General features: G+C 42.1%; 6 protein-coding genes across 8 annotated transcripts in view; 2 read left to right on the forward strand and 4 right to left on the reverse strand.

Moving 5' to 3' along the window:
- Positions 1-1,643: 1,643 nt before the first annotated feature.
- On the reverse strand, positions 1,644-9,917 carry unk (RING finger protein unk). 2 transcript variants are annotated; one of them, XM_018018792.2, is made up of 9 exons: positions 9,777-9,917; positions 9,500-9,709; positions 8,189-8,608; positions 7,924-8,126; positions 7,480-7,622; positions 7,131-7,242; positions 6,835-6,957; positions 6,190-6,764; positions 1,644-6,118 (listed from the first exon to the last, which is right to left on the reverse strand). In XM_018018792.2, the coding sequence occupies exons 1-9, from the start codon at positions 9,836-9,838 to the stop codon at positions 5,921-5,923; spliced, it is 2,046 nt and encodes a 681-aa protein (XP_017874281.1). In that variant the 5' UTR covers positions 9,839-9,917; the 3' UTR covers positions 1,644-5,920. The 2 variants fall into 2 exon arrangements, with proteins under 2 accessions (XP_017874281.1, XP_017874284.1); XM_018018795.2 differs by lacking the exons at positions 7,131-7,242; positions 7,480-7,622.
- Positions 9,747-13,688, forward strand: LOC108621474 (uncharacterized). Of its 2 annotated transcripts, XM_089462841.1 has the most exons (4): positions 9,747-9,884; positions 9,994-10,105; positions 10,173-12,248; positions 12,307-13,688. In XM_089462841.1, the coding sequence occupies exons 2-4, from the start codon at positions 10,037-10,039 to the stop codon at positions 13,564-13,566; spliced, it is 3,405 nt and encodes a 1,134-aa protein (XP_089318967.1). In that variant the 5' UTR covers positions 9,747-9,884; positions 9,994-10,036; the 3' UTR covers positions 13,567-13,688. The 2 variants fall into 2 exon arrangements, with proteins under 2 accessions (XP_089318967.1, XP_017874280.1); XM_018018791.2 differs by lacking the exon at positions 9,747-9,884 and having other exon boundaries at positions 9,907-10,105.
- bigmax (helix-loop-helix-leucine zipper transcription factor bigmax) lies at positions 13,661-14,838 on the reverse strand. The gene is made up of 3 exons (XM_018018799.2): positions 14,638-14,838; positions 14,041-14,453; positions 13,661-13,965 (listed from the first exon to the last, which is right to left on the reverse strand). The coding sequence occupies exons 1-3, from the start codon at positions 14,768-14,770 to the stop codon at positions 13,747-13,749; spliced, it is 765 nt and encodes a 254-aa protein (XP_017874288.1). The 5' UTR covers positions 14,771-14,838; the 3' UTR covers positions 13,661-13,746.
- A 140-nt stretch (positions 14,839-14,978) lies between these two features.
- Positions 14,979-17,632, forward strand: Hmu (adipocyte plasma membrane-associated protein hemomucin). The gene is made up of 4 exons (XM_018018797.2): positions 14,979-15,356; positions 15,408-15,613; positions 15,671-15,971; positions 16,079-17,632. The coding sequence occupies exons 1-4, from the start codon at positions 15,241-15,243 to the stop codon at positions 17,169-17,171; spliced, it is 1,716 nt and encodes a 571-aa protein (XP_017874286.1). The 5' UTR covers positions 14,979-15,240; the 3' UTR covers positions 17,172-17,632.
- Positions 17,633-17,695: 63 nt separating this feature from the next.
- LOC108609036 (uncharacterized) lies at positions 17,696-18,342 on the reverse strand. The gene is made up of 2 exons (XM_018000709.2): positions 18,186-18,342; positions 17,696-18,056 (listed from the first exon to the last, which is right to left on the reverse strand). Exon 2 carries the CDS (start codon positions 18,050-18,052, stop codon positions 17,783-17,785), a length of 270 nt encoding a protein of 89 aa, XP_017856198.1. The 5' UTR covers positions 18,053-18,056; positions 18,186-18,342; the 3' UTR covers positions 17,696-17,782.
- LOC108609035 (dynein beta chain, ciliary) overlaps positions 18,253-24,356 on the reverse strand; it is a 41,164-nt gene continuing 35,060 nt past the window's right edge. The window contains exons 30-31 of the mRNA XM_018000707.2: positions 24,143-24,337; positions 18,253-24,064 (exon numbers count right to left, since the gene is read on the reverse strand). Coding sequence (XP_017856196.2) covers positions 23,965-24,064; positions 24,143-24,337 — 295 coding nt within the window. The 3' untranslated portion in view covers positions 18,253-23,964. The remainder of the gene's footprint in view (positions 24,065-24,142; positions 24,338-24,356) is intronic.

The raw sequence follows: 24,356 nt of genomic DNA on the forward strand, positions 1-24,356 counted from the left end.
CAAATTGAAAATTGATTTCGCCTTGCCCGGGCAGAATCCAGCACCCAGCACCCAGCAGGCAACGGGCAGCAGTCAGCGGGAAGCAGGCGAGGAGCGAGCAAAGACAAAGTTAGCACGGCAAGTTCGTTGCCTAAGTCTTTCGTTTCGATGACTCAAAGTGCGCGCCATGAAATTCCCACATAAATTGCGCGCATTGTCAAATTAAAAATGCCTAATGAGCTGTTGCTCGCCGGCTCGGCCAAGCCAAGCAGACAGCAATGCAAAAGAGCAGAAAAATGCATTAGAAGCAAGCAGGCAGCGAAGAGCTCAGTTCCCGGCTTATGGTTATTGTTTTTGCTTTTGTTATTGTAGTAGTTGTTGTTGTTGTTGTTTCTTCTTACGTATCCCCATGGCCAGCACACAAGCCAAGCAGCATCCAACAACAGGCAACAGCCAACAGCGGCGGCAAAACGTATCGTGTTACAAATCACGGCGGGATGTGCGGGCGGGCGGGCGTTCGTGCGGTCTGTCGTTCGTCGGGCAACAACAACAACAACAACAACAAAACAAGTTTCGAGTGGAAATGCGTGTAGCGTGCAGCGTGCGAAACACGGCCGAACATGAACATGGAAGCCTGATGCTAAAGCTCAAGCTCAAGCTGATGCCGATGCCGATGCTGTTGCTGATGCTCTTGTCGCAAATGTTGGGTCTAAAAATAGTTGGCGGCGGGAATCGGGGAGCGACTGGGGCTGCAGCCGTTTAGCCCAACATGAAAAATGGCAACACTTTTGCGCTCATAAAAACTATTTATACGCCAGTCGGGCAGTACGCAAACGATTGTGGCCCAAATGGATCGGGCAACTAATATGCCCGAATGAATGCATGGCAAGGCGCATGCGCATGCGCGTGAGATCTCCACGCAAGATCATCAGTCGACAGGCAGCAGGCAGCAGGACCCAAAGCGACGTCCACAGCCACAGCCAGAATCAGAGTCAGAGACAGAGGCACAGGCACAGTCCAGTTTGAGTCCGGGACCACACAAATACAGGCACGCGTTCGCTGACAGAATAAAAATTGTTGCGCTTGTGTTTAACGCGCGAACGCGGCGATATCGCAGCAACGGCAGCCACAGCAGCAGCAGGAGCAGGCAGCAGCAGCAGCGGCAGCGGCAACAGCAGTTGAAGCCTACCTTGTTTCCAAACTGGCTCCCTGGACCACGTCTCTGGCGCATAGAGAGTGAGCAAGAGCGAGAGAGAGGGAGCGAGCAAGAGGGCTCAGGTTAAAGTGGCAGCCAGGCACCGTTGTCAGTTGGCAGCGAATGCGTTGGCGGGGGTAACGGTGCGGCGATGCGGGGCATTGTCGGCTTGCTTAGCTATCACTGAACGATTATCGTGCATTTTAAAATTCTTACGAGTTTCTGCCGTTGTTGTTCAGCCTTTGCCTTTTTATATTGCCCTTTTCACTCGGCCTCTGTATGTGTATGTGTGTGTGTGTGTGTGTTGGTGTGCTGCTATTGGTGTTGCTGTTGTTGGGCAGATTGAAATCACGCATGGGAACCACAAGCGCCTTGGCTTTTGTCTGCTCGTCGTCGTCTCCGTTCGCCGTGTTTCAAGTCTGCAAACGGCAGACCCTCCGCTCTCTGCACAATAAAACGCGCACACAGATCCTTTAAACACACTTTTATTAATCAGTATATCTATATATTTATATACATGTATAATCATTCATATATATATGTGTATCTATGCATATATGCTTCTTGTATGCTCATATGCTTATAGTGTATTTATCAATTTGTTATTGCATAGTATACATAAGTAGTACTCGTGGGCCAACAGAAGAGCGGAGTCTTATTTGCCTGCCTGTTGGCTCAAAACAATTTGTTATTTGTTACATATTTGCAGATAGTTAACTAAATTACTACACAAGTTGGTTGTCAATAATGGATATTGTGAATACACGTACAATTGTTTTCATATTCAATCAGTTAATTGGTTAATTAGTTCATATTACACAATTGATTTGGTTTACCTCGAAATGCAGTCGAGTCTATTGTTTGACGTAGAAATACGTTTAAATATAAACATTGATTTGCTCTCTTCAACTCTCTCTCCCTCCCTCTATTCATATATAGTTATATGCGTGTGTATATGTATTAAGAATATTCTTTAGTTAATAACTCTGCTTAACTACAACATGTGCCTGTGCGGGCAACAGAAGAACGTAACTGCGATCGGAAATGGTTTTTAGTGTGCTTAGATAACGTTGCTATTCACCCAAAAAAAAAACAAAAAAAAAAACAAAAAACAAAAAAAAAGTATAAACCTTTAGTTGAGCGATTTACGTTAATTGTCTGTTGGAACGGAAATGGCTTCAAGTATAGGTAAATCCTAAACAAAAATTATGTATGATTCGGCATACCATTTGCTTAGCCTGGACACGAACCATAACGAGCACTCGTTCCCCGAGTGAATAGAGTATATTAGTTGCTGCTTCAATTGTTATCAATCATAAGTTCTGTGTCAATTTTAATTAGTTTGTACGAGAGAGTTATGCAACTGCAACTGCAACATAAATATATTCAGAGATATTCTATAAATTTCTTATATAAATTATATAGCCTATGTAAAAAGGTTCACTTATGTAGAGCTGTCTAAATTGTAACAATAGTTCAGCATACTGGTATTGTGTAAAAATTGCTAGTAAATGGTATTTTTGTTGTTAAGAGTTTATTAGTTGACACATTTCATATTAAATAATATAATCAATTGCTTGTTTCCATTTGTTACTTTGTATTGTGGGCTGTTTTACAATTCCTATTGCTATATATATATAAATATATAGTTGATTTCATTTGATCATAATATGACAGTACTTTTCAGTTGCAAGGTTAACTGTTAATTCCTTATCGGTGTTCAATGTTTTCTGGGTTTGTTGCTTTCAAATTCATGTTTCCTTCCCTATCTGACTCCCTCTCTATCTGTCTGTCTCTCAATAGAGTTTAAACCTTTAGTTACAGTATCATTTAAATAATTTGTTATGTGTATTAACTATGAAACAACTAGTAGCAAACATTTCATTATTACACTAATTCTACATAATTGCATTTTAGAATCTTGACTTTTTCACTTTGTCTGTTTATTATTAATTATTTAATTTGTTATTTTTTATAGAACCCTAAGTCTAACTAGAAGTACATTTGATATTTTAGACATTTATTTTTGTTTTTTTTTTTTTTTTAAGTTAAATTTCATAATTTTTTATCAACTCGTTTTTTTTTTTTTTTTTTGCCTGGCGAACGCTCAATGTAGAAGTGTTTGTGTGTGTGTGTGTGTTCGTTCGTGTGTTTTATTATTGTTTCTAAATGGAGCTGGAGCTTTATTTATTTTGTTTATTTATATTGTTGTACATCAAGTTCAGTTTAGTTGGTAACAATTCATTAGCTGCTGCTGCTGGCGAGAGCTTTCATAAATGTATATTCATATATTTTTGTTCATTCATAAGTTTTAATATTTTTTTTTTTTTTGTATTTTTTTGTTTTTTGTTTTTTTTATATTTTTGTTTTTTAATATATTTCTGGATCACATATTCAAGTAGTTTCAAAATCACATAAAGATCACTCTTACAGTAGCGTATACAAAATATACATACATTTCCCATACATTGCGTGTATATGTCTCAGTTAATTAGTTATTTGATTTGTATTGTTGAGTTGTCATGAAAAGATTCAGATGTGTGAGTTGTTAATTGCTTGGCTAGTAAGTAATGCGATGTTTGTGCTTCTTCAGAAGATTTGTGTTTATTGCTATAAATACGTTGTGCCCAAAAAGTCAGAGTTAGGGGGTTTATTTCAAAGAAGCTTCAAGTTGAAGCAATCATTCGAGTTAAACACTCAACAGCTCCATTATAAAACCAATTTGTAATTATGTTTTTCTTTGTGGTTCCTGCTTGTCTTCAAATGTTCTAACAATTGTCTTTCCCTTTTTGTATTCATATTTGATGTGTTTTGTTTTTGTATTTGCTTTGGATTTACTTTTGCTTGTGTAGCGCAGTAATAATTTTAAAGCATTTAATTGCAACACACACAATAACATGCACATTTAATTATTGTTTAGTTAATTAATTTTTGGCTACTACATACACACAAAAGCCTTTGCGCTGCTTAGCTAGTTCGCTACAAAATATATATTTATTATTTTATATATATATATATATATTTCCACATGTGTATATAACTGTATTCATCTTGATTATCTTTTGAGTGTTTATGTTTGTATTACTAATTTCAATAAATGCCTAAGTTTCTGCATGTGAAATTCATACTTAGATAGATAGGTCCAGTTTTATGCCCTAAGTGATCAACTTGTTTTCCATTAGTTAAATACCTAATAATACGTTAGAGTTCATTATATTAAATATATATGCTCAACTTTGTCATAAGCTACATTATTAAATTAACTTTTTGTATTCGCGAAAAATATGCTGAAGACGGGTTTAGATTAGATTCGGTTAACATTTATCATAGACTGAATTCGCTGTCTGGAGTTACATTTATTGTTATATCTTTAGCATCACACACTTCATTTTCTTTTGTTTTGTAAATATTTTGTATTTAATATTCTTGTACAGTAAATATTGGCCAATATCAATATCAATATATATTTTAAACTTTGACAAATTGTTTATCATTTGATTTTTGACCTGCCTTTCAATGGAAGCTTTTCATTCAATTTAAAAGTGAAAACAAAAATATATTAAATACAAATTACCAAAAAAATAAAAAAAAAACGTACTTAAAGCACTAACAAAATCACATAGTAACCTAGTAGAGTATAAAATTGAAATACACCAAATACAAATTATTAAAAAATGTTAATGTGTTCATTTTAATTATTAATTATTATCTATAGATAATTTGATGCAGAAACAGTTTTCATATTTGTTGCTGGCTAAATACCAGAAATAAAGGAGTTTTTTGTTTTCTTCTTCTTTTTCACATAGCAGTATAATGTGGCCTGACAACCGGTCCAAACTGATCAAATGTCAAAGATAGATTTAATACTATCGTGGATGTTTCTACAATTATCATTATTTTGTGCGTCCTTGCAAAATTTGCTTTGAATTTTGTCATTCAAAGATCTTTGATGAAAGACGCTAAAATTCGAACCTTGCCTAGAGATCTCTTAAATACGACATTTTCAATTTGATTACATTTCATTTGAACATATCTAAAAAAAATTACAAATATAAGTTGTTAGACAATTGGTTTATAAAAATCACTGGTGGTTCTTCATTTGTTGTTAGTTAATCGTTTCTTTCTTTTAAATTTAAGCGGCGTCAAAAAACTGTTACGTCACATATTATATGAGCGTTTGTTTACATGTATATCATATAGAAGTATATGGTTTTATTTTCTTAATTAACTGGTCAATAGTGACTGCATGTTTAGCAAATTTCGAATACAGATATAAAAGTGGAAATGCTTTCCGTACAAAATAAAATGTCATGGACTAAATGAAAATTAGAAATTTGTTTATATACACGTTGCATATATAAACAAGACGACTAAACAAACACAAAACTAAAAATGGCAAACAAACCAAAAATTAAAAAAAAATTATGTATATATAAAACATGAATTAGAGAAGTTTTCAGTAGCGGTATTTCGACGATTAGTAAACTTCAAATGCATAGCAGCTTGCTAAACGAATTACATATTTTGTGCCTAGTAATTGCTAATATCCAAGATAATTAATTTGCATATAGATAAATATAAATAATATGTAAGCATATGTGTAAGCTCTGCCTTTGCTAGTCAATCAACTTTCTGCTTACGATTAAAGTATTCTGTTGCCCTCGCCCATTGTCACTGAGACCAGACTTTACACCAACTGGACACGGCAGCTATTCACTTATAGTCCTGGAACGGTTGAAACAAATTCTATGTGTGCGTTGTGATTACCCGCACCTGACAATAGGGGCACTCGGTAACAGAGCCAGCGCACGTATTGCAAATGGACAGATGATTGCAGGGCTCCAGCGTAACGGTGCGATTGTTTTCCTCACATTTCATGCATTTCTTGGCGTTCTCCAAGTATAATACTTTGTCTACCTCCTCCAAATCCGTGCGCAGTTTCGACTAAAAATTGTTCATTGTTGTTGTAAGTATTGTTGTTGTCGAGTATTTGGAATTTCACGCAAGCAACTTACCTGCAATTGCTTAAGCTTTTGTATAGATAGATCTCGCAATTCGCCAGGCAAATTGAGTTGCCTCTGCACTAGATCGTGGCGGTCCTTCCACTCCAGTGCATCCTGTTTGGCTTTGTCGCGATGCATTTCGGCTATCTGCAGCTTGCACATGAGCTCCTCGAGACGTCCGGATAACTTTTGGATTTGCGCATTCTTTGTAAGTAACTCGTTGGTCATGCGACCCAAATCGGTATTATTTTGGGACTGCAGAGATTGCAAACTGAATGCATTCTTCGCCGTATTCAACGTGTTCTCAAACAAATTGTTGCCCACGGAGCTGCTGTTGATGTCATCCCTTATGGTATTCAATTCTGATATTCTAACTGATGGACTTATAGATAATCCGTCGCCAAATCCAGGCGATATGATGCGCGATGGAAAAAATAGGCTATTGCTATCATTTTGCGTGGCGGCCGAAAGGGAATTGCTTAGCTTATTGGATGCGCCATACACATTGAAAAGATTGGCATGATTTGTTGGGCTATAGGTGAGCGAGCTGCTGGGAATGTTGACGGCAAAGCCACCTGAATTGAAGTCTATATTGCGGAGAGTGTATAAGTGAAATTAGCATCGTGCAGACTTGTTAACTTGTCGACAGTGACTCACCGTTAATAGAGTTACTTAGTGTTGTATTAGGAATGTTAATTGGCGCCGAGGAACGTGTTAATAAACTATTGTTAACCACACTTGCTGATAGCGAGTTCTCGCGTGGATCGTCCAATGTACAGGCTGCTTGGAATAGTTTTCAGAAAGAAAATGCGTTAGTTTGGTTTCAGTTAGTGTAAATGGTATATGATTTTTTTTTTTTTAATTTTTAATATTTATTTTGTTCTTATGCGCTGTCAATTTGTCCACAACCATTGTTGAAAACAATGCAAAAATGTAAAGTATATATTACTCACGATGGCTGTCCAGTGGTAGTGATATATTTAAGATTTTGCTGGAATTAGTTGTATTTTCCAAAGCATCTACCAACATTTTGTTGGTTGTATTATTACCATCAATATTTAATAACTACGAAATAGAGAATCAAACAAAGAGAAACGAAGAAACAAAATGAGAGCGGGACATATTTCTCAATGACTGGCGATTAGATGCTGTTAGCTGGGATTAGCTGATGATCGAGTGGAGTGGGGTTAGAGTGTTAGCAAAATGCTGGACGCACACACATATGTATATACACAACAAAATAAATGTATTGGTAGATCAATCACACAGATTTCTGATTTGCTTTGATTTGATAATACGTACATTATTGCTCAGCTGGAGCAGTCCTGTCGACAGCTTGCCATTAGACACCTCATCCTGCACTTTCAAACCGGACAAGCCATTGGAAATGAGTTCACTCAAAGCAATTTCTTGATCACGCATCTTCTGCTCGTTGACCAGATAAGCTTGAGGTGGGGGAATATGGATTCAAGCAGCAAAGCGCATTCGATTGTTGCATTGATTGCATTTAATTTTGAGGGTTTTACACAATGTGTGTGATCAATGTGTGAAAGTGAGTAAAAGACAAGTAAACAATTAAACAATATCAACCAAAATACGTATGTAGGTAACAAATGAACCTAATCTATATAGACTAGACTAATATACACTAGTACACTAACCGCCCGCTATGGTTGTGGAAAACAGCGTCTTAACTCTACAGAGCCTCATCAATATAAGAATTCGGACAATGTCTGCTCTACTTACGTTCCACGTGTGCAAAAGCACAGAAGACGCTGCGCGGACAGTAGCCAGCCTGTTGTACATCGTTGCATTTTGTGGACTTGTAGATTTCCGGATGAAATTGCTGTTCGGTGCGAGTGTGACAGTACTGGCAATTGTCACCGGCCTCACAGTTGCCCGGCTCGCCCCACTCCTCGCCGTGCTTGACATTGGGGCATGGAGTTGATCTGCGAAGGCAATGCGAAATGGTAATAAAAGTGTTTAGCTACGATTAGCGACGCAGACTCACCTGTATTTGTACTTTCTGGGCGAGCGACGTTTATCCTTGCTGTTGTGGTACTGTGGACAGGCATAGCCCTGCCGACATAGGCGAGGCGGACGCTTGCACTGCTCGGTTTTGTAGTTGGCCAGCACAAAGTTGGTGTCTTGCCATTTGGGATCCTCGTTCATTAGATTCCGTTCCTTATCGAGCGCATTTTGTGCATTGGTGCCGTCCAACGTTATATCCGAATTTTGCAGTGTCTCCAGCTCTTTGATATCATATACTGGAGGACGCTGATCTTGTATGCCATGCGCAAAAGCGCAGTGCACACCATTTTTCACACAGTATCCACGGCTGTCTGTGTCGTGGACGCACATGCATGTCTTGTAGTAGCGTAAATGATACCGACGCTCTGTGTCGCCGGCTGTGCGGTGAAGGAATGGGCATCTGTGCGAAAAATAATGGAGGGAGAATCGTTAAGTGACGCACAGAAGGACTGAGCCACAGGCTAAAAATAGCGACGCAGCCGTTCATCCCCAACCAACAGTTATAGTAGCAATTGGGTGAATCAGCACCCACCTACATACACACACACGCACCCACACACACATGTATATTCACAATACAAGTCAGGGTCAGGATTGTTGTTTCTGTTATTGCAGAAAACGAAATTGCGTATTATTTTACTATTACTCGCTCTCTCTTGCTTTGTGCTCAACGTTCGTTGCTCAAAGCTTTGCGGGAAAGCTCTGCCCAATATAACTGTACATTTGAAGCTACCAGTACTGCTTTTACTACATACTATGATGCCGCCGCCGGGGGAAAACCAAAATAAACTGAAGGAAAAACGCGCAAAAGCAAAACGCAATAAAAACAATGACGCACACACTTGTAGCAGCTATAACTGTCGCTGCGCACTTGAGAGTGTGTGCGAGAGCAACAACCCTCAGTCGAGGCACTTGCCGATTAGAATTTCCGAGCTCGAGCAGCTATATCGCCTAAATCACTTTCACTTTTGCATTCTATGGGCGGCCGTTAGCATTGACCTCTGCTTAGGGTGTTATTAGATTACGCACAAACACATACACAGACACTGGCAGATATAGAAATAGTGACTATTTAATTTCACTTTTAGCTAGTCGATGATACGCTGATTCGCCTCCACACTCCAACGAAAAGTTTTTGTTTGTAAACACGAAGCCAAGAGATACACACACATTGCAAAGAAAATTGAGCGCAAAGAGGAAATGAAAAAATACTACGTCGTTGATTGTTCGCGTTGGCGTCTTCACAGTTCACCCAGCCAGACGTCACACTCTGTGCAGCGTTAATACTCACTCATCGCCCTCAGGACAGATTCCAGTTGTTTCATCATATTTGGTGCAGTAATTATCAGCGCTGTAGTTAAATGTGCCATCGCGTTTACGCACGGGTCGCCGACGACGCTGATTTTGAAAATGCCAATTAAAGCAAACGAAAGGGCGATGCTGGTTACATTTGTGCTGCAGGAACGATTGACACTGTTCCACGCGGAATTCCTTCAGGTAGCTGTGGAAGCAAAAGGTTGTGGTTAGTGAAAAATATACAAATTTCACCTTGAATCATGTTTATTTACGTATAATGACTGGTTTTTTCTTGGTTTGAAGATAGCAATAGCTTGCTCGCATCGTTCGCCATCTTGAACTGAAGCACTATGTCAGTGAGACCGCATGCCAGTAAGCGGGTAAATGCCTATTTCGAAGAGTACTCATCGCTGTTATCGATAAATAACCAACGATGACTCTGCACGTGTAGTCGGAATGTATAAGAGTTTTGTTTAATTTATTTATTAGTTTGGTCCAACCGCTTCGTTAGCCAGGCGGGTCCTGTATAACAATGGCTGCAGCAATACCCAAGGGCGAGACAAAATCTAAAAGCCACAATGACTGTCTTTCCTATCTGCAGGTAAGTTGCTCTGCCGGTTTAAATAACTTATTTTTGTGTATTGACTGCGTTTTACCCCCACCCACAGTCCCTAGGCGACGGCCTGCCCAAGGAGGTGGCCGACCAGCTCGCGGCCCAAATTTTCGAGGAGGCCAACCAATCGGAGTCACTCAGCATTAATCAGGCTGCGCTTAACGTCAATTTCCGCGTCTATTATCACATCGTCCACAAATATGAGCTGGAGGACGAGCATTTCGCTAATCTGCCCGAGCGTCTCTCGTATGATCAGCCGCAGGCGTTTCTCATGCTGCAGGCGGTTCTGCTGACCAATCATTGGTCGCGACTGGATGCCCAGCTGATTGAGGCCAAGTGCATGGACGCCATCATTGCGGCACTGCAGCATAATAACAGCAGTCTGGTGCATATATTGAAGGCCACTAATTTACTGGTGAAGAAGTTTACGAAGCTACAGCTTCTGAGGCTGCAGCTGGAGCATTTCTATCACTGCCTGCAGCGTCAGAGTCAGGTGGGCTCGCGGGAGGAAACGTTGACGCTGTTCAACCACTGCTGCAAACAGCAAAGGCGCGCCTTTGCCTACTTTCGCCTCATCGTGGAGTTCTGGCCGTGGACAAATCGCAACAAATACTACCTGCTGAGCGGCATACTCAACTCCCATGGGCTGCCACAGCTGCTGGCTGCAAGCGGGCACAACGAGTCGGAGTTCTTTGCTGGCCTGCGCTTGAGTCTGAGCTACAAGGGTCTGCGTGCGGCCAGCCAGTATCCAGTGAAGAGCCTGAGCAGCCAGCGCTCGGCCGCTCTGCTCGATCTAGCTGTGGAGCTGCTGGTCAATGGCAACATAGCGGAGATTAAAAACTTTTACTCGCAGTGGTTTCTGCGCATACAGCAACGAGATGCTCTCTTTCAGCTGCTGCAGGCGAAGCCAGAGATTGTGGAGTTCCTGGCTAGCTCGGAGTCGGCTCGGACGGCCGGCGAGCAGCAGCGTCTCATACTCATATTCAGCATGTTCGCCAAGGAGATCTATGTGGCATCCAAGCTGCATTTCTTCAAGATCAGCACAGAATTATTGACCAATTGCAGCGACTTTGAGACAGAGGCGCAGTTGTTGATCTTTAAGTTCCTGGTGGAGAATCTCGCCAATTTCGCTGTCGAGGATTGCCTGGATTTCTTCTACAGCTTCATGAAGCGTCATCGGGGCGTGGAGAGCTCCGAATTCCGCAACACAATGCTGGGCAAGATGCCGAACATTATCAACCACACGGCCAAGCACTTCAGTAGGGCCTTAAGAGCGGATGGAGGCGCTGGCAGCGACGCACTGGCCAACGACATTAAGCGCTTCTTTCGGCAGCTACAGGAGCTGCTGGAGCAGGACATCCCCTGCGACGTATATCAGCCCAAGATATTCGCCCTGAAAATGCTCGAAATCCTGCACAAATCTCTATACAGCACGCGCGTCACCAAGAACGCCAAGATGTGCAGCACCCAGCAGAACCAGCAGCTGGGCGCCTTCCTGCTGGATCATGGCGTCTTTCAGCCAAAGTCCGTTGCACAGCTGCTGTTCAAGTCCCTTAACGATCCGCAGGGCTTCGACGATGCCCTGGAGCTGACCGTTTCGCTTCTGCTCGAACTGGGCGATGTGGACAGCGTGCAGTGTAACGAGCGTTGCCTGACGCTCTGCCTCAGCTCCGATGTGGATGAGTGCTCCCTGGTCTCGCTCTACGCGCAGCTGATGGTTCGCAGCGGTGCTGATCCCCAGCTGACCCATAACCTCTACGACCAATATCTACAGCAATTGACGCACAAATTCGATGCGTTCCAGCTAGATCCGCTGAAGACCACAAAAACAGACGGCGGGCATCTCTTTGGCCACATTTGTGTTCTGGACGAGCTGGTCAGCGGTGGTCGGATTAGTCTGGAAGCAGATGTAGCAGAGCTCTTGCCACTGCTCGAGAGGATTCTGAACGTCATTCTGAAGTTTCTTAACTTAGCCAATGCGAGGCAGGCGAAGACGGAGGCCTCAGCCGCCAGTTTCCAGGACATGGACGAGAGCTTGCAGCTGCTGGTCAGTGAGAGCGCCTACGTGGCCGAAGAGGATGACGAGGCGTGTCGCAAATATTTGCTCATGAGCTTCTGGCTGACATTGAAGGTGGGTGTCTCTGGAATCGTCCTCTAGAATTCTCCTAAATATATCACCTTCATTGCAGGCAAGCTGTGACTTGGCCACCAGCCTGGCTTGCGCGCTGCTTCGCTCTGCCCCGGCTGGCATGCCCGACTGTGAGGCACTGCAGCGCTGCTTGGACATCAATGTGGCCGTGTTGACACGCTGCCGGCACAAGGGCGCCATCGAGGCAGCTGGCCTGAGCATTGGCCGGCTGACGCGCGCCATCACCAGCACTGTTGCTAGCGGGGATCGGGCATTCGAGCTGCTGCACGATTGTCTCGAGCGAGAGCTGCTCTCCGAGTGCCGTCAGGTGAGCACTACGCGACGCGGTGCCGGCTTCTCCATAATGTTTCTGCATGTGCTCAAAAACGATGATCCGCGGCAGCGCTCACTGCTGCATCGAGCTGTGCAGCGCATACTGGAGCGGCTCAATGGCAGCTCCAGCGACGAAGCAGCCGGCAGCAGCAACCACGACCGCTGGGAGGCATTGGCGCTGCATTATCTATGCGTGCTGGTGCGGGACACGGAACTGCGGCCGGCCATGTGCAAGTACTACAATGAGATCATGCTCGTGGCCATTGGGCACATCGACCACACCGAGTGGACCATTTCGAATGCTGCGCTGCAGCTCTTCGGGGCGTCACTTGGCAAACTGCTGGGCCAGCGGCAGGCGACAGAGTTCGACACGAAGCTGGAATGGGAGCCCAGCGAAATGAACTACGAGGAGCTGGCTTGCCAGCTGCCCAAGGCCTGCGAGCACATGCTGAGCTGCTGCAGTGGCACTAAGGCCACATCCTCCATTATACTGTTCCTGGGCTTTCTGTCCAAGGTGGAGCATCTGTGCACCACTGGCCAGCCGCAGCAGTCCACGCCGTTGCTGCAGCGCTTCCGGCGGCTCAGCTGGCGTTTGCTGCGCCACAGGTGCGAGCAGGTGCGTCAACTGGCGGCCACCTGCTTTGTGCGCGCCCACGAGTTCCGTTGCGATCTTCCGGCCGTGCTCTTGGCTAGTGCCAAGATAGCGTCGCAGCTCAAGGACGACAACTTCTACGAGGCTTTGCTGTTCACCATGCAAGCGGGCGTGCTCAAGCTGCAGCACGAGGCGCGTCATGTCTGGACGGCGGACAGGATGCAGCGGTACGAGCTGCAGCTGCTGACGGCGCTAGCAGTGGACGAGCAAGTGGCTCGCTTCAAGGCGTACACATTGAATGTGCTGCTCCAGTTGCTGACTCTGCTGAAGGCCACGGAGCAGATAGCGATTGTGCGCCAGCTGCTGGACGCGCGCGGCAGGCACGCCCTAAGCTAAGTATATATAGGCAATTCGCGTATCTAATTGTAGCATTTATCTAATCTTTAAGCTTAAGCCAAAAAGTCAATGTTAGCCTCTATATATCGCACGCTTTTACAACTAAATGACGCATTTACTAATTGAAAGCATTTACCAAAAACAGAAACAAGACCGAACAAAATAACAACAAATGGGGATTCAACTGAAGCCCTCCCCAGTTTCCTGATCCATTGCCTGTTGCTGCTTCTCTTGCGTCTCCTGCGCCATCTGCTGCAGCGTCCGGCTGAGAATGTTGCGCAAAATGTGCGGCTTGCAGTGCTCCTCCAGCCAGGGTATGACGCCGCTGGTCAGCTGCTTGAAGTTATCCATCGGTATGTTCTGGAATGTCTCAAACATTTCGTCCAGTATTGCCTGAAACTGTGAAACACGAGTCAGTGAGCGATTGTCACGGGGTTATTTCTAGTGCGACTATTTCGCTCGCATTTTGCTGACCACTTGAAATTTGGCCTCGTCTGTGAGACGCGCCTCTTCGGGGCCCGGATTGGCCTGCTGATGTTGCAACATGGTCTCGTAGCCATTCTGTATGATACGCAGCGCCGTCACCTCCTTCTGCAGAGCGGCGCTCTCCTCCTCCTGTCTGATTTTCTGCTGATTCAGATAGCCAATGTACTCGATGGACTTCTGCAGTATCAGCGCTTTGCTTAGCTTGTAGCCAGACGAGTCGTTTGGCTGGCAGCGCGGCACCAGCTCCTGCAGACTGTCGTAGCCCTTTTTGATCGCATCCCGACGCTTCTGCTCCGCCTGAGTGTGAGCCGAGCGTCTGCGCTCCTTGTAGCTCAGCGAAGAGTTCGAATTCGAGTTTGTGGCTCCCATGTGTCGTGCATCGCCGCTGTCGTCATCGTCATCTGTGTGCGCGGGAAAAGATAGAGGCAAGTGTAATAAAATGCTGGGCGCTGATAATGAATACCAGAAATAACAACGGCAGCGGAAACTCAATGCCACCATCATTATTATCAGCTGATCGTCACGCTCGCAGCGAACACAAACAAAAACAAACAATCAATGAAGACGATGGCGCTGACTGCTTACCAGAGTTGTGCGCCGAAGAGTTGGGTGTATGGGTGCTGCCCGCGCTGCTGCAGCGAGAGTAGTGCTTGCCTCCCAGATCTTGATCTTGCTCCATGCTGCAGGCTTCCTCTTTACTGATCAGACTGTCGCTCATTATCAACTGCGTCGTCCACAAAAACAAGAGCACTCAATTTACTGTGTGGTTCAGCAATGAGAACTAGTTCACATTGTGGAGGGTGTTCGATAATCGATTATTTAGTATATATTTTTGCAAGCGAAAATATACTGGAGCTGAATTTGTATTGCTTGTACAGTAATTTTAAAAACAAGTCATAAATAAAGCATTGATAATAAATCCATTAAAAAATAATTAATTTTTCTCGAAATGATAATTTTCAATTATCATTATTTTGTTAGTCATGCACATATCTAATAGGCGGCTTAAGTATTGTTTGCTTTGCAGCCCTGCTTTAACTACACCGGTGCGATGACTTTTGCGTTTTCGTCTTGAACTTTGCCGTCGTGTCGATTTTGGTTTTTTTTCTTGGCCTGTGCTGCCATTTACTATAAATTACTTTGTTTAGTTAGTTGAAAGGGCTAGTTGCTTTATATATATACCTAATCATGGGACTGTTGCGGTCAATACGTCTGAGAATCATGAATTTCATGATTTTCTTTCTAATTATTATTTTGTTCCCGGGTCTGCCCCCGCGCACAACTTTCCCCTATAAAGATTTCGTGTAAGCTACTGCTCGCCTAATTTATATATTTAATAACACATTCTTCCGCAGTGTTGCCCCACCCAAAGAACTGAAGGGCGCCCTCGAGTCCAACTTTCACTTGGAGGGAGCTGAGCGTTTGCTGGAGGGCCGTATCTATGGCCCGGAGTGCCTGGTCGTGCGCAACAATGAGATCTACACTGGCCTACATGGTGGTGAGATCATCAAGCTGACATCCAACCATGTGACGCATGTAGCCAAATTCGGCGAGCCTTGTGGTAAGTACTCTGACATTGTATTAAGGATATTCGCTAAGATCTATTATCCTCTGGTAGCCGAAATATTTGAGGAGGCCAAGTGTGGTCGCCCGCTGGGCTTGGCATTTGATACCCAAGGCAATAATCTGATCGTCGCCGATGCCTACTATGGACTGTGGCTAGTTGATCTAACCACAAACAAGAAGAAACTGTTGGTGTCGCCGACTCAGGAGCTGCCTGGCAAGAGCATCAATCGCCGAGCCAGGGTCTTCAATTCAGTGACCGTTAGCAAGGAGGGCGAGATCTACTGGACCGATTCTTCTTCAGACTTCACCATTCAAGATATTATGTTTGCCTCATTGGCTAATCCATCTGGACGGTGAGTTCATTTAATAATTTAATCGAACGGCTGCCGCTCAAACCGGTTTCTGTTTGACCTAGTGCTCACCTCACCCTTCGCCTTTCTCTAATGATTTCTCTTTATAGTCTATTCAAATACAATCGGGCCAAGAACGTGAGCGAAGTGCTGCTTGACGAACTGTTCTTTGCCAACGGTGTGGCGTTGAGCCCGAATGAAGACTTCATTGTGGTGTCTGAGACGGGAGCAATGCGTCTGACAAAGTACTACCTGAAGGGCCCCAAGAAAGGTCAGAGTGAAGTCTTTGTTGAGGGTCTGCCTGGCTTGCCCGATAATTTGACTCCCGACGCCGACGGCATTTGGGTGCCCATTGTGTCCAGCGCTGACAGCGAGCATCCTCCCAGCTTCTCGCTCTTCTCGCGCTTCCCCACCATCCGTTTGTTCCTGGCCCGCATGCTTGCGCTCTTCGAGCTGCCATTCCGATACATCAACAGCGTATACCCGAATAAGTTCTCACAGCGTTTTGTGCACTTTGTCGGCCACGGCGAGATGGCCATGCTCTTGGCACCCAAGCGCACCACTGTGGTTCGTGTGGACTGGAATGGCAATATTGTGGGCTCGCTGCACGGATTTGATAAGTCTGTTGTGGGTGTGTCACATGTGCTCGAGTTCCAGGATCATCTGTATCTGGGCTCACCCTTCAATCACTATTTGGCCCGTGTCAAGTCTCCCAAGGCGGCCAAGCAGCCCACTGTCAAGGTGCGTAATGTGCGCGTCGAGGGCGGTCTAGAGGCGTCTGTTGGAGCTCCACCGACAACGGCCAAGCCCAAGCCAAAGGCAGCACCAAAGACAACCACGAGCACAACAACGACAACGACCACGACGCCAAAGCCCCAAACTACGACAACCAGAAAACCCACGACGACGACGACGACCACAACAACAAGAACAACTACGACAACTGCCAAGCCAAAGACCACTACAACCAAACCAGCCACCACAACAACAACAACAACAACAACGCCCAAGCCGGCAACAAAGAAAGAAACAAGTTCCACAACAACAACAACGGCTAGCAGCACACCCAAGCCAGAGACAACAAAGCGCTCAGTGCCAAAGAAACCGGCGCCTGTGGAGGAGCAGATTCCCGTAGACACCAAGCCACCGAAGAAGGAGAAACTCAAGGTGATCAACAAGGAAGGCTCCCATGTGGAGCTCTAAGTGGCAGCAGAGCCTCAACACTTAATTCCCTTTCATTTCCTAGCCGAAAACCCAACAGCAATACGTTGATGTCGTTCGCCCGGAAACACTCAGCCCTCGGGCGATTAATTATTTAGTTTGAAACTAGTTAGTTCAATTACAACTAGCTGCAAGCGTTAACTGAATGAAAACAGAATTAGGGCAGCTATTTATATGTCGCACAACCTGCATATAATTGAGTCTTTGCTATTTTATATTTCGATTCCCATTCCCAATAACGACATTCCCTTTTTGTGTGAATCATTTGCATTCCAGTTAATGAGATGACGGAAATGATAAATTATGCTCACAAATAATTATAAACAATGCTCGAAATTGTTAAGCAATGGAAAAAGACACGATCTAAAATATATATACATATATATTCGTATATATATATATATAGAGGAAATATAAAAATACCATTTCATTTTGTACTGATATTCTCATTTGTGTGTATTTTTTGCACTTATAAAGTAAAATGTTTTTTAAAAACAATACGAGACTTAAATGTTAAATTAAATATAAGAGTTATATTCTATGTATAAATAATGAGAGTGTGCGAGCTAGCGAATGAATTGTGGGCCCATTGCCTAGGACTGTGGACGACTTGGCGGCTCCTTGGGATCCGTCCATCTCCATTCCGTGTAGTGCACACAGCGGCCGAGCTCCTCCGAGTACAGCTGTGACTTGGGGCAGCGTAGGAAGCGAGCACGTGAGCCCTGTTTATCGCACATCCAGTAGGCGGTGGGATCCCAGAAGTTCCGGAACATGCGGTTCACCTCGTCCAGCCCCTGGCAGCCCGGCTCGCCATTGTGCTCGTAGTATTTGTACTTCTGGATGGGCAAGTGAGCAGTGGCCATATTTCTGCGAACAAACATGTGAAACGGAAGTGTTACAATTTTTTCTACTTGTCACGCTGCATATAATGCGTTAAGTATATGCTTTAAATATTTAGATGCCTGGGCGCATTAAATTTAGACACTTTGTGCTTACCTCTTGGGATTCGTATAGTCGCTCAGCTTCCGTTGGCAAACAGATGTTTGGTGTATATAGATATATATTTATTTTTTGCGGATTTCTCTCCTGCCTTGCGAGACGTTTACCGTTTCACAATTATTGCGATTCTGATTTGTCATACCGAAGAATTCCTCATTTAAATACTTTTTCATATGAGCGACAGGCGCGGAGCGGAGCGGGGCCGGAATGTGTTAGTAATGTCTGGCTGGCAGGGGCCGAGCGTCTTGCCGAAGCATCGCGTCGCTTCGCTTCGCGTCCAAACGTTTATCTATAAAGCTAACAAGAACACAAAAACAATTTGCTCGCAATTTCGCTCCTCGCACCCGGCGCGATCATAAACGATCGACGACTGGCGAGGCGGATGGATTGGTCATACGTTCGCTTGGACTGTGTCACGTGTTGCCTCCGTGTTCGGGGAATACGGCAAAGCGAGAGTTTGTGCACTGACATAATATGCGCTGAGTTTGGCGAAACACAAGACTGCGATCCGCTGGAGTATGCTCGACTCGCTGATACCCTGCAGAAACTACTGTGAGCTGCATATGTATGTGGAAATAGCCAAAGTTGAGCTATTGAAATATTTCTTAAATAGTTAAATACTGATATGCATAAATACATAAGCCTACTCGACTGGGTAATACCCTGCAAGTGAGATTAAATAGCTGAAATATATTTCAATTCTTTGTATATTGATATAATATGCACATAATTGGGAACTCAGCTTAGTGATACCCTGTAAAGTATTCAAATATAACGAATGAGCAAAAAATAAAAGTTTGAAATGTTTTTCAATTGCGTAGTCAAAAATTAAATGTAATTCATATATCTTATCTAGAATAATTATCATTGTAAGCTGCTTGAATTGCTGTCTGACAGATAAATTTCTAGTTCACTTTTACTACGTTTTTTAGCTCATGTCTTAAAAGGTAATTTACAAATAGGCATAATTATCACGCAAAGCATTTTCATTGATTTAAAATAACGAAAACGGGTAGTTGTGTATTATTTACTTATAGTTCTGTTACTAGATATGAAATACTAAGATATCTTTATAGATCATCTATATATGTGGTCATACTTTATATGCCATTGTGTATGTCATTGAGTTTTGAACGAATACAGGGTATTATAAATTTTTCCACTTGGCAACGAGCTGTGATACCGCCAGCTTTATAGAAATAGATTTCAGTTCTTTTCCAGTGTCCAAAGGGTATTATGATTGCGTGCGTTTCTTGTTTTGAAACCGAACTTAATGTAAGTCTAACGTCTTACGTAATAAATCGGACGCAGGCCAGACATTTAAGCTAAGTACGTCATCTTAGTGAAACGTCAGCAGCTTAATCTGTTACAGAGATCACGCCCGAAACTTATGCGTCGAGCCCCCTTATTTGATTCCGTCCGGTACTTTTCCCCGCGAGCTGCTTTGACGCAGGCCGCCTTCAATTGAGCAAGTGAATTATCGGTTGAAGCGACTGAGGCGAGTCTACACGTGATCGACAAGTGGGGGTCGCTGCGCCTAAGAATTAAGTCTGCCGATTGTGAAAACACACACACACACACAGCTAGTTACCGTAGATTACAATTTTGTATGGGCTGTTCACGTGGGCAGCAGCTGCTCTAATTTTTTTTCGAGCACACAAGGCGTATGTGTAATAATTGTCTCAGAAGTTATGCATGTAAGTTCACTGATTAGCGTATTCAGGCGAAGCTAGCATATTCTGTTTATTGTTTACTCTCAACAATGTGAGAAGTTTGATTAGAAAAATAAAAACGAAAAAAAAGCTTAAGCTAATTTTTGGGCAAAAAATAAAACGAAATTTTAATTGACTTTTGCGAATTTTGTTTACGTTGCTCGAAGCATCGCTAGACTTATTGACTTGTGTTTCAGTTTGTTTATGCTTGTGCTTTATGTTTCTAAAATCTGGACTCGGACTTGAAATGTACTTTGCACTCGCTAGAAACTCTGGAAACCAAATTCATATTTCTAAAGATATTACAACTTGTACTCAGGCATAAATATTTAAAGAAACGCTCCTGCGTCTGCTTGTCTTTCTGTTGCTGTGCTGAGTGGGCTATATTTAAATATAAGTTTTCGTAGTTGTAGTAAACCGGAACGGACTAGTTTATCACATAGCCAACACGTGAATATTTATTTGAAAATTCAAAACTTGAATGGAAAACTTTTAGCTGCTTGCTAAATATATTAAAGCCAACTAAAATAAATTTAGAGATAACTAAACTAAACTTTTCTTGCTGCAAATTTAACTGAAAATATATTAAGATACAAGCTTAAGGCCCTAGTTACTGCGCTTCATTTTTAATATAGTTTTAATTGTTTACTAATACTATGAACGAATACACTTTATTATGATGGTGTTTAGTTTTGTATTGATTCTTTATTCTGCTGGGCCCGGGTTTTTATACCCAGACTCATGTATAATTTTAACCATTAAATCTAGTGCTTCTATTGCTGAGTGTGTAAGGCTCAGCATTGGTCTATTACATATTCTCAACTTATCGCGTAGTTTGTAAGACTCCGCATTGGTTTATTAGCTATTATTATGCTATCGCTGAGTTTGTAATGCTCAGCGCTCGCCTCCTACGTATTCCAATCGCTAAGGGTCGGGGTCATAATTTGTGCCCAGTTTGACAGTTCACACTTGAAACATATGTCATTTATTTTATGCTAGTTGTCGAGTGCATAGCGCGTACGTTCCCCTACTTATCATATTTCTATGTTCATGCATGTGCATGAACATACTAATCTAAAGTAAATAAATATAAATATTAACACAGATTATACACAGCTCTTTATATGCGCATGGATTGCCAACGCAGCCTAGCCTTTTTGCATATAATCTGGCTAATAAAATGCTCGGGATCGTCGGGAAATCAATTAAATAGGAAATACCCCAGAATGAGTGTAATTTGAGTGAAATTTTAGAGCTACATATATAGTCTATAGATTCTATAGGAAATGAACCCAATAAAACAACTAAATAAATAAACAAGTAAGAAAGCTCTAGTCGAGACTGCTCGACTACGAGATCCCCTGAACCCTTGGAGCAATAGATATTTCAATAATTTTTCGCGTCTTTCAGCTTACACAAGAAACACGCACACCCACACGCACGTACGCACACACAGGCATACATACACACGCACGCATACAGACACAAACGCATACACACACTCACATACACACACACATACACATACACAGACACATACACACACATACACAAACACATACACACATAAGCACCCACGCATAAACACGCTGCAGTGTGCGCTTACTATGATACTTAATTGTTTAATAACTTTTTTATGGACGTACGATCTTCATGAAACTTTCAGATTATGATTATAACATGAATATGCATGTAATTGCCAAAGCACAAGTCTCTAGTATTTGAAATACGCTTTTTACAAAAGTGAGGGTGAGGGGGTGAATTTTGAGGTGGGGGTACATTTTAACAAAAACCGAAATTGTATAAATTGCATATAAGCATACATTAAAAATTTGAAGACTCTAGCAATAAAGGTGTAGAAGATATAATTTTATAACTGGTTTTCGATAAGGTTTTTTATCGATAAAAAAGATCGGGATGAGTTATCGATTTTTAATGATAAACTTTATATGCGCGCTGTAATTACGGACATTTAAAAAAAAAATTGAAGTCTCTAGCTCTTATATCTTCTGAAATCGACGCGTTCATACATACGGACAGACGGACAGACGGACAGACGGACGGACGGACAGACGGACAGACGGACAGACAGACGGACAGGGCCAAATCAACTCAGCTCGTCGCCCTGATCAAGAATATATATACTTTGTGGGGTCTGCCACGCCTCCTTCTGCCTGTTACATACATTTCAACAAAACCATTATACCCTGATTTCCCATTGAAAATGGGTTCAGGGTATAAAAAAAAGCAACTAAATACATAAATAGATCAATAATTATATAAATAAATAGATACATAAATAAAAAAGTAATAAAAAAGAAGAAAAAAAAAAAAGAAAAAAAAAAAACTAAATAAAACAAACAGAATTTAAATAAGTTCATAAGTACATGAAATCTTTGGTGTGCCAAAACAAAATTTCTTTCCAGCTATTTTGCTGCATTGCTTAAAGCGGAATTTTACAGACTTAATATTAGTTGAGGTGAGTTAGGAATGTGCGAATATTGATATAATACAATGCCTTAGAAAATTTGTATGTATATATGCACCTGCGGTAAAAAATTAGTAATAGTAGTAGCAGTAGTAAGAAAACTAGTGGTAGTAGTGGAAGTAATATTAATAATAGTAGTAGTAGTAGTATTAGTTGTAGTACTAGTAGTAATACTAGTAGTAAGACAAATAGTAGTGTGTAGTAGTAGTACCAGTAGTAAAAATATTATTAATAGCAGTAGTAGTAGTATTAATAGTAGTAGTAGTAGTATTAGTATTAATAGCAGTAGTAGTAGTAGTAATACTAGTAGTAAGACAAATAGTATTATGTAGCAGTAGTAGCAGTAATAGTTTTATTAATAGCAGTAGTAGTATTAATAGTAGTAGTAGTAGCAGTAGTAGTAGTATTAATAGTAGTAGTAGTAGTAGCAGTAGTAGTAGTATTAATAGTAGTAGTAGTAGTAGCAGTAGTAGTAGTATTAATAGTAGTAGTAGTAGTAGCAGTAGTAGTAGTATTAATAGTAGTAGTAGTAGTAGTAGCAGTAGTAGTAGTAGTAGTAGTAGCAGTAGTAGTAGTATTAATAGTAGTAGTAGTAGTAGCAGTAGTAGTAGTATTAATAGTAGTAGTAGTAGTAGCAGTAGTAGTAGTATTAATAGTAGTAGTAGTAGTAGCAGTAGTAGTAGTATTAATAGTAGTAGTAGTAGTAGCAGTAGTAGTAGTATTAATAGTAGTAGTAGTAGTAGCAGTAGTAGTAGTATTAATAGTAGTAGTAGTAGTCAGTAGTAGTAGTATTAATAGTAGTAGTAGTAGTAGCAGTAGTAGTAGTATTAATAGTAGTAGTAAGAGAGTATGTAGTAAGGCAAATCATGTAGTAGTAGTAGTAGCAGTAATAGTATTATTAATAGCAGTAGTAGTAGTATTAATAGTATTATCAATAGCAGTAGTAGTAGTATTAATAGTAGTAGTAAGAGAGTATGTAGTAAGGCAAATCATGTAGTAGTAGTAGTAGCAGTAATAGTATTATTAATAGCAGTAGTAGTAGTATTAATAGTATTATCAATAGCAGTAGTAGTAGTATTAATAGTAGTAGTACTAGTAGTATTAATAGCAGTAGTAGTAGTATTAACAGTCGTAGTACTAGTAGTATTAATAGTATTAGTTTTAGTAATAAGAAAAATACTAGTAGAAGTAGTGGAAAAATACTACATAGTAGTAGTAGTTATAGTTAGAAAAATAAGAGTAGTTGTAATAGTAAATAATATTATTAGTTATAGTGCAGATTAACATATATTGGTATTGTTTTAGATGTCGATTTTGAGTACTTAGTCTCTACATTTGGATTTAACATTTAGTACTTAATGCTTATTACCGCAGCTGTATTACATATACACATACAAATAAATATATAAATAAATAAATATATTTAATGAGTCAGCTCGGAAGAAATCGACACAAAAGCTCTCGCTGTCGCTGTCGCTGTCGCTGTCGCTTTCGCTGTCGTTTCGTTGTAGTTGTAGCTGTAGGTGGAGTGGATGACGAGAATGACGAGGTGAACAATGGGTGGTTCAATAATGCTTTATGGCTGCAACAAAAGGGCGACTCCTGCTAAGATCCACTTGGCTGGACGGTCGCGTGTTTTCAGATTGAGCGTCCATACGTAGGTGTTGCCACGCGACCTGCAACAGATTGGATGCAGGCAGATAGATGTAGATGGCTATAGCTGCGGGAACAATGCGCGTCGCCTCGCCCCTCACCTGGTCTTGTACAGCGGACACTCATAGACGCGCTGCAGCTCTTGTTTCTCCTGGACAATGGACTTGATGTAGATGACGGGCATGGCGCAGAGCAGCTCCTTGGGGTGCAGGGCCACAATAGAGTTTAGCTGGCAGTCCCAGCTGGCGCCGTCCAAATAGAGCTCGTGCACAAAGGCGCCCTCTATGGGGGGTAATCTGAAATCAAGTGAGGTTA

The sequence above is a fragment of the Drosophila arizonae genome, chromosome 2, assembly GCF_054131065.1.
Source record: "Drosophila arizonae isolate 15081-1271.41 chromosome 2, UAZ_ARI_1.0, whole genome shotgun sequence".
Lineage (NCBI taxonomy): Eukaryota > Metazoa > Arthropoda > Insecta > Diptera > Drosophilidae > Drosophila > Drosophila arizonae.

Bases quoted from the DNA above. Each gene is read 5' to 3' on its own strand.
- unk (XM_018018792.2), bottom strand. From the start codon at position 9,838: ATGGCGAACGATGCGAGCAAGCTATTGCTATCTTCAAACCAAGAAAAA. The intron at 9,710-9,776 runs GTAAATAAACAT...TTGCTTCCACAG, and splicing joins GAAAAAACCAGTCATTATAC to CTACCTGAAGGAATTCCGCG. The intron at 7,243-7,479 runs GTACGTATTATC...TCTATTTCGTAG, and splicing joins TGCTCCAGCTGAGCAATAAT to TTATTAAATATTGATGGTAA.
- LOC108621474 (XM_089462841.1), top strand. From the start codon at position 10,037: ATGGCTGCAGCAATACCCAAGGGCGAGACAAAATCTAAAAGCCACAAT. The intron at 10,106-10,172 runs GTAAGTTGCTCT...CCCCACCCACAG, and splicing joins ACTGTCTTTCCTATCTGCAG to TCCCTAGGCGACGGCCTGCC. The intron at 12,249-12,306 runs GTGGGTGTCTCT...CCTTCATTGCAG, and splicing joins GCTTCTGGCTGACATTGAAG to GCAAGCTGTGACTTGGCCAC.
- bigmax (XM_018018799.2), bottom strand. From the start codon at position 14,770: ATGAGCGACAGTCTGATCAGTAAAGAGGAAGCCTGCAGCATGGAGCAA. The intron at 14,454-14,637 runs GTAAGCAGTCAG...CCGCGCACACAG, and splicing joins CTCTTCGGCGCACAACTCTG to ATGACGATGACGACAGCGGC. The intron at 13,966-14,040 runs GTCAGCAAAATG...CGTGTTTCACAG, and splicing joins ACGAGGCCAAATTTCAAGTG to TTTCAGGCAATACTGGACGA.
- Hmu (XM_018018797.2), top strand. From the start codon at position 15,241: ATGGGACTGTTGCGGTCAATACGTCTGAGAATCATGAATTTCATGATT. The intron at 15,357-15,407 runs GTAAGCTACTGC...ATTCTTCCGCAG, and splicing joins TTCCCCTATAAAGATTTCGT to TGTTGCCCCACCCAAAGAAC. The intron at 15,614-15,670 runs GTAAGTACTCTG...ATCCTCTGGTAG, and splicing joins CAAATTCGGCGAGCCTTGTG to CCGAAATATTTGAGGAGGCC.
- LOC108609036 (XM_018000709.2), bottom strand. From the start codon at position 18,052: ATGGCCACTGCTCACTTGCCCATCCAGAAGTACAAATACTACGAGCAC.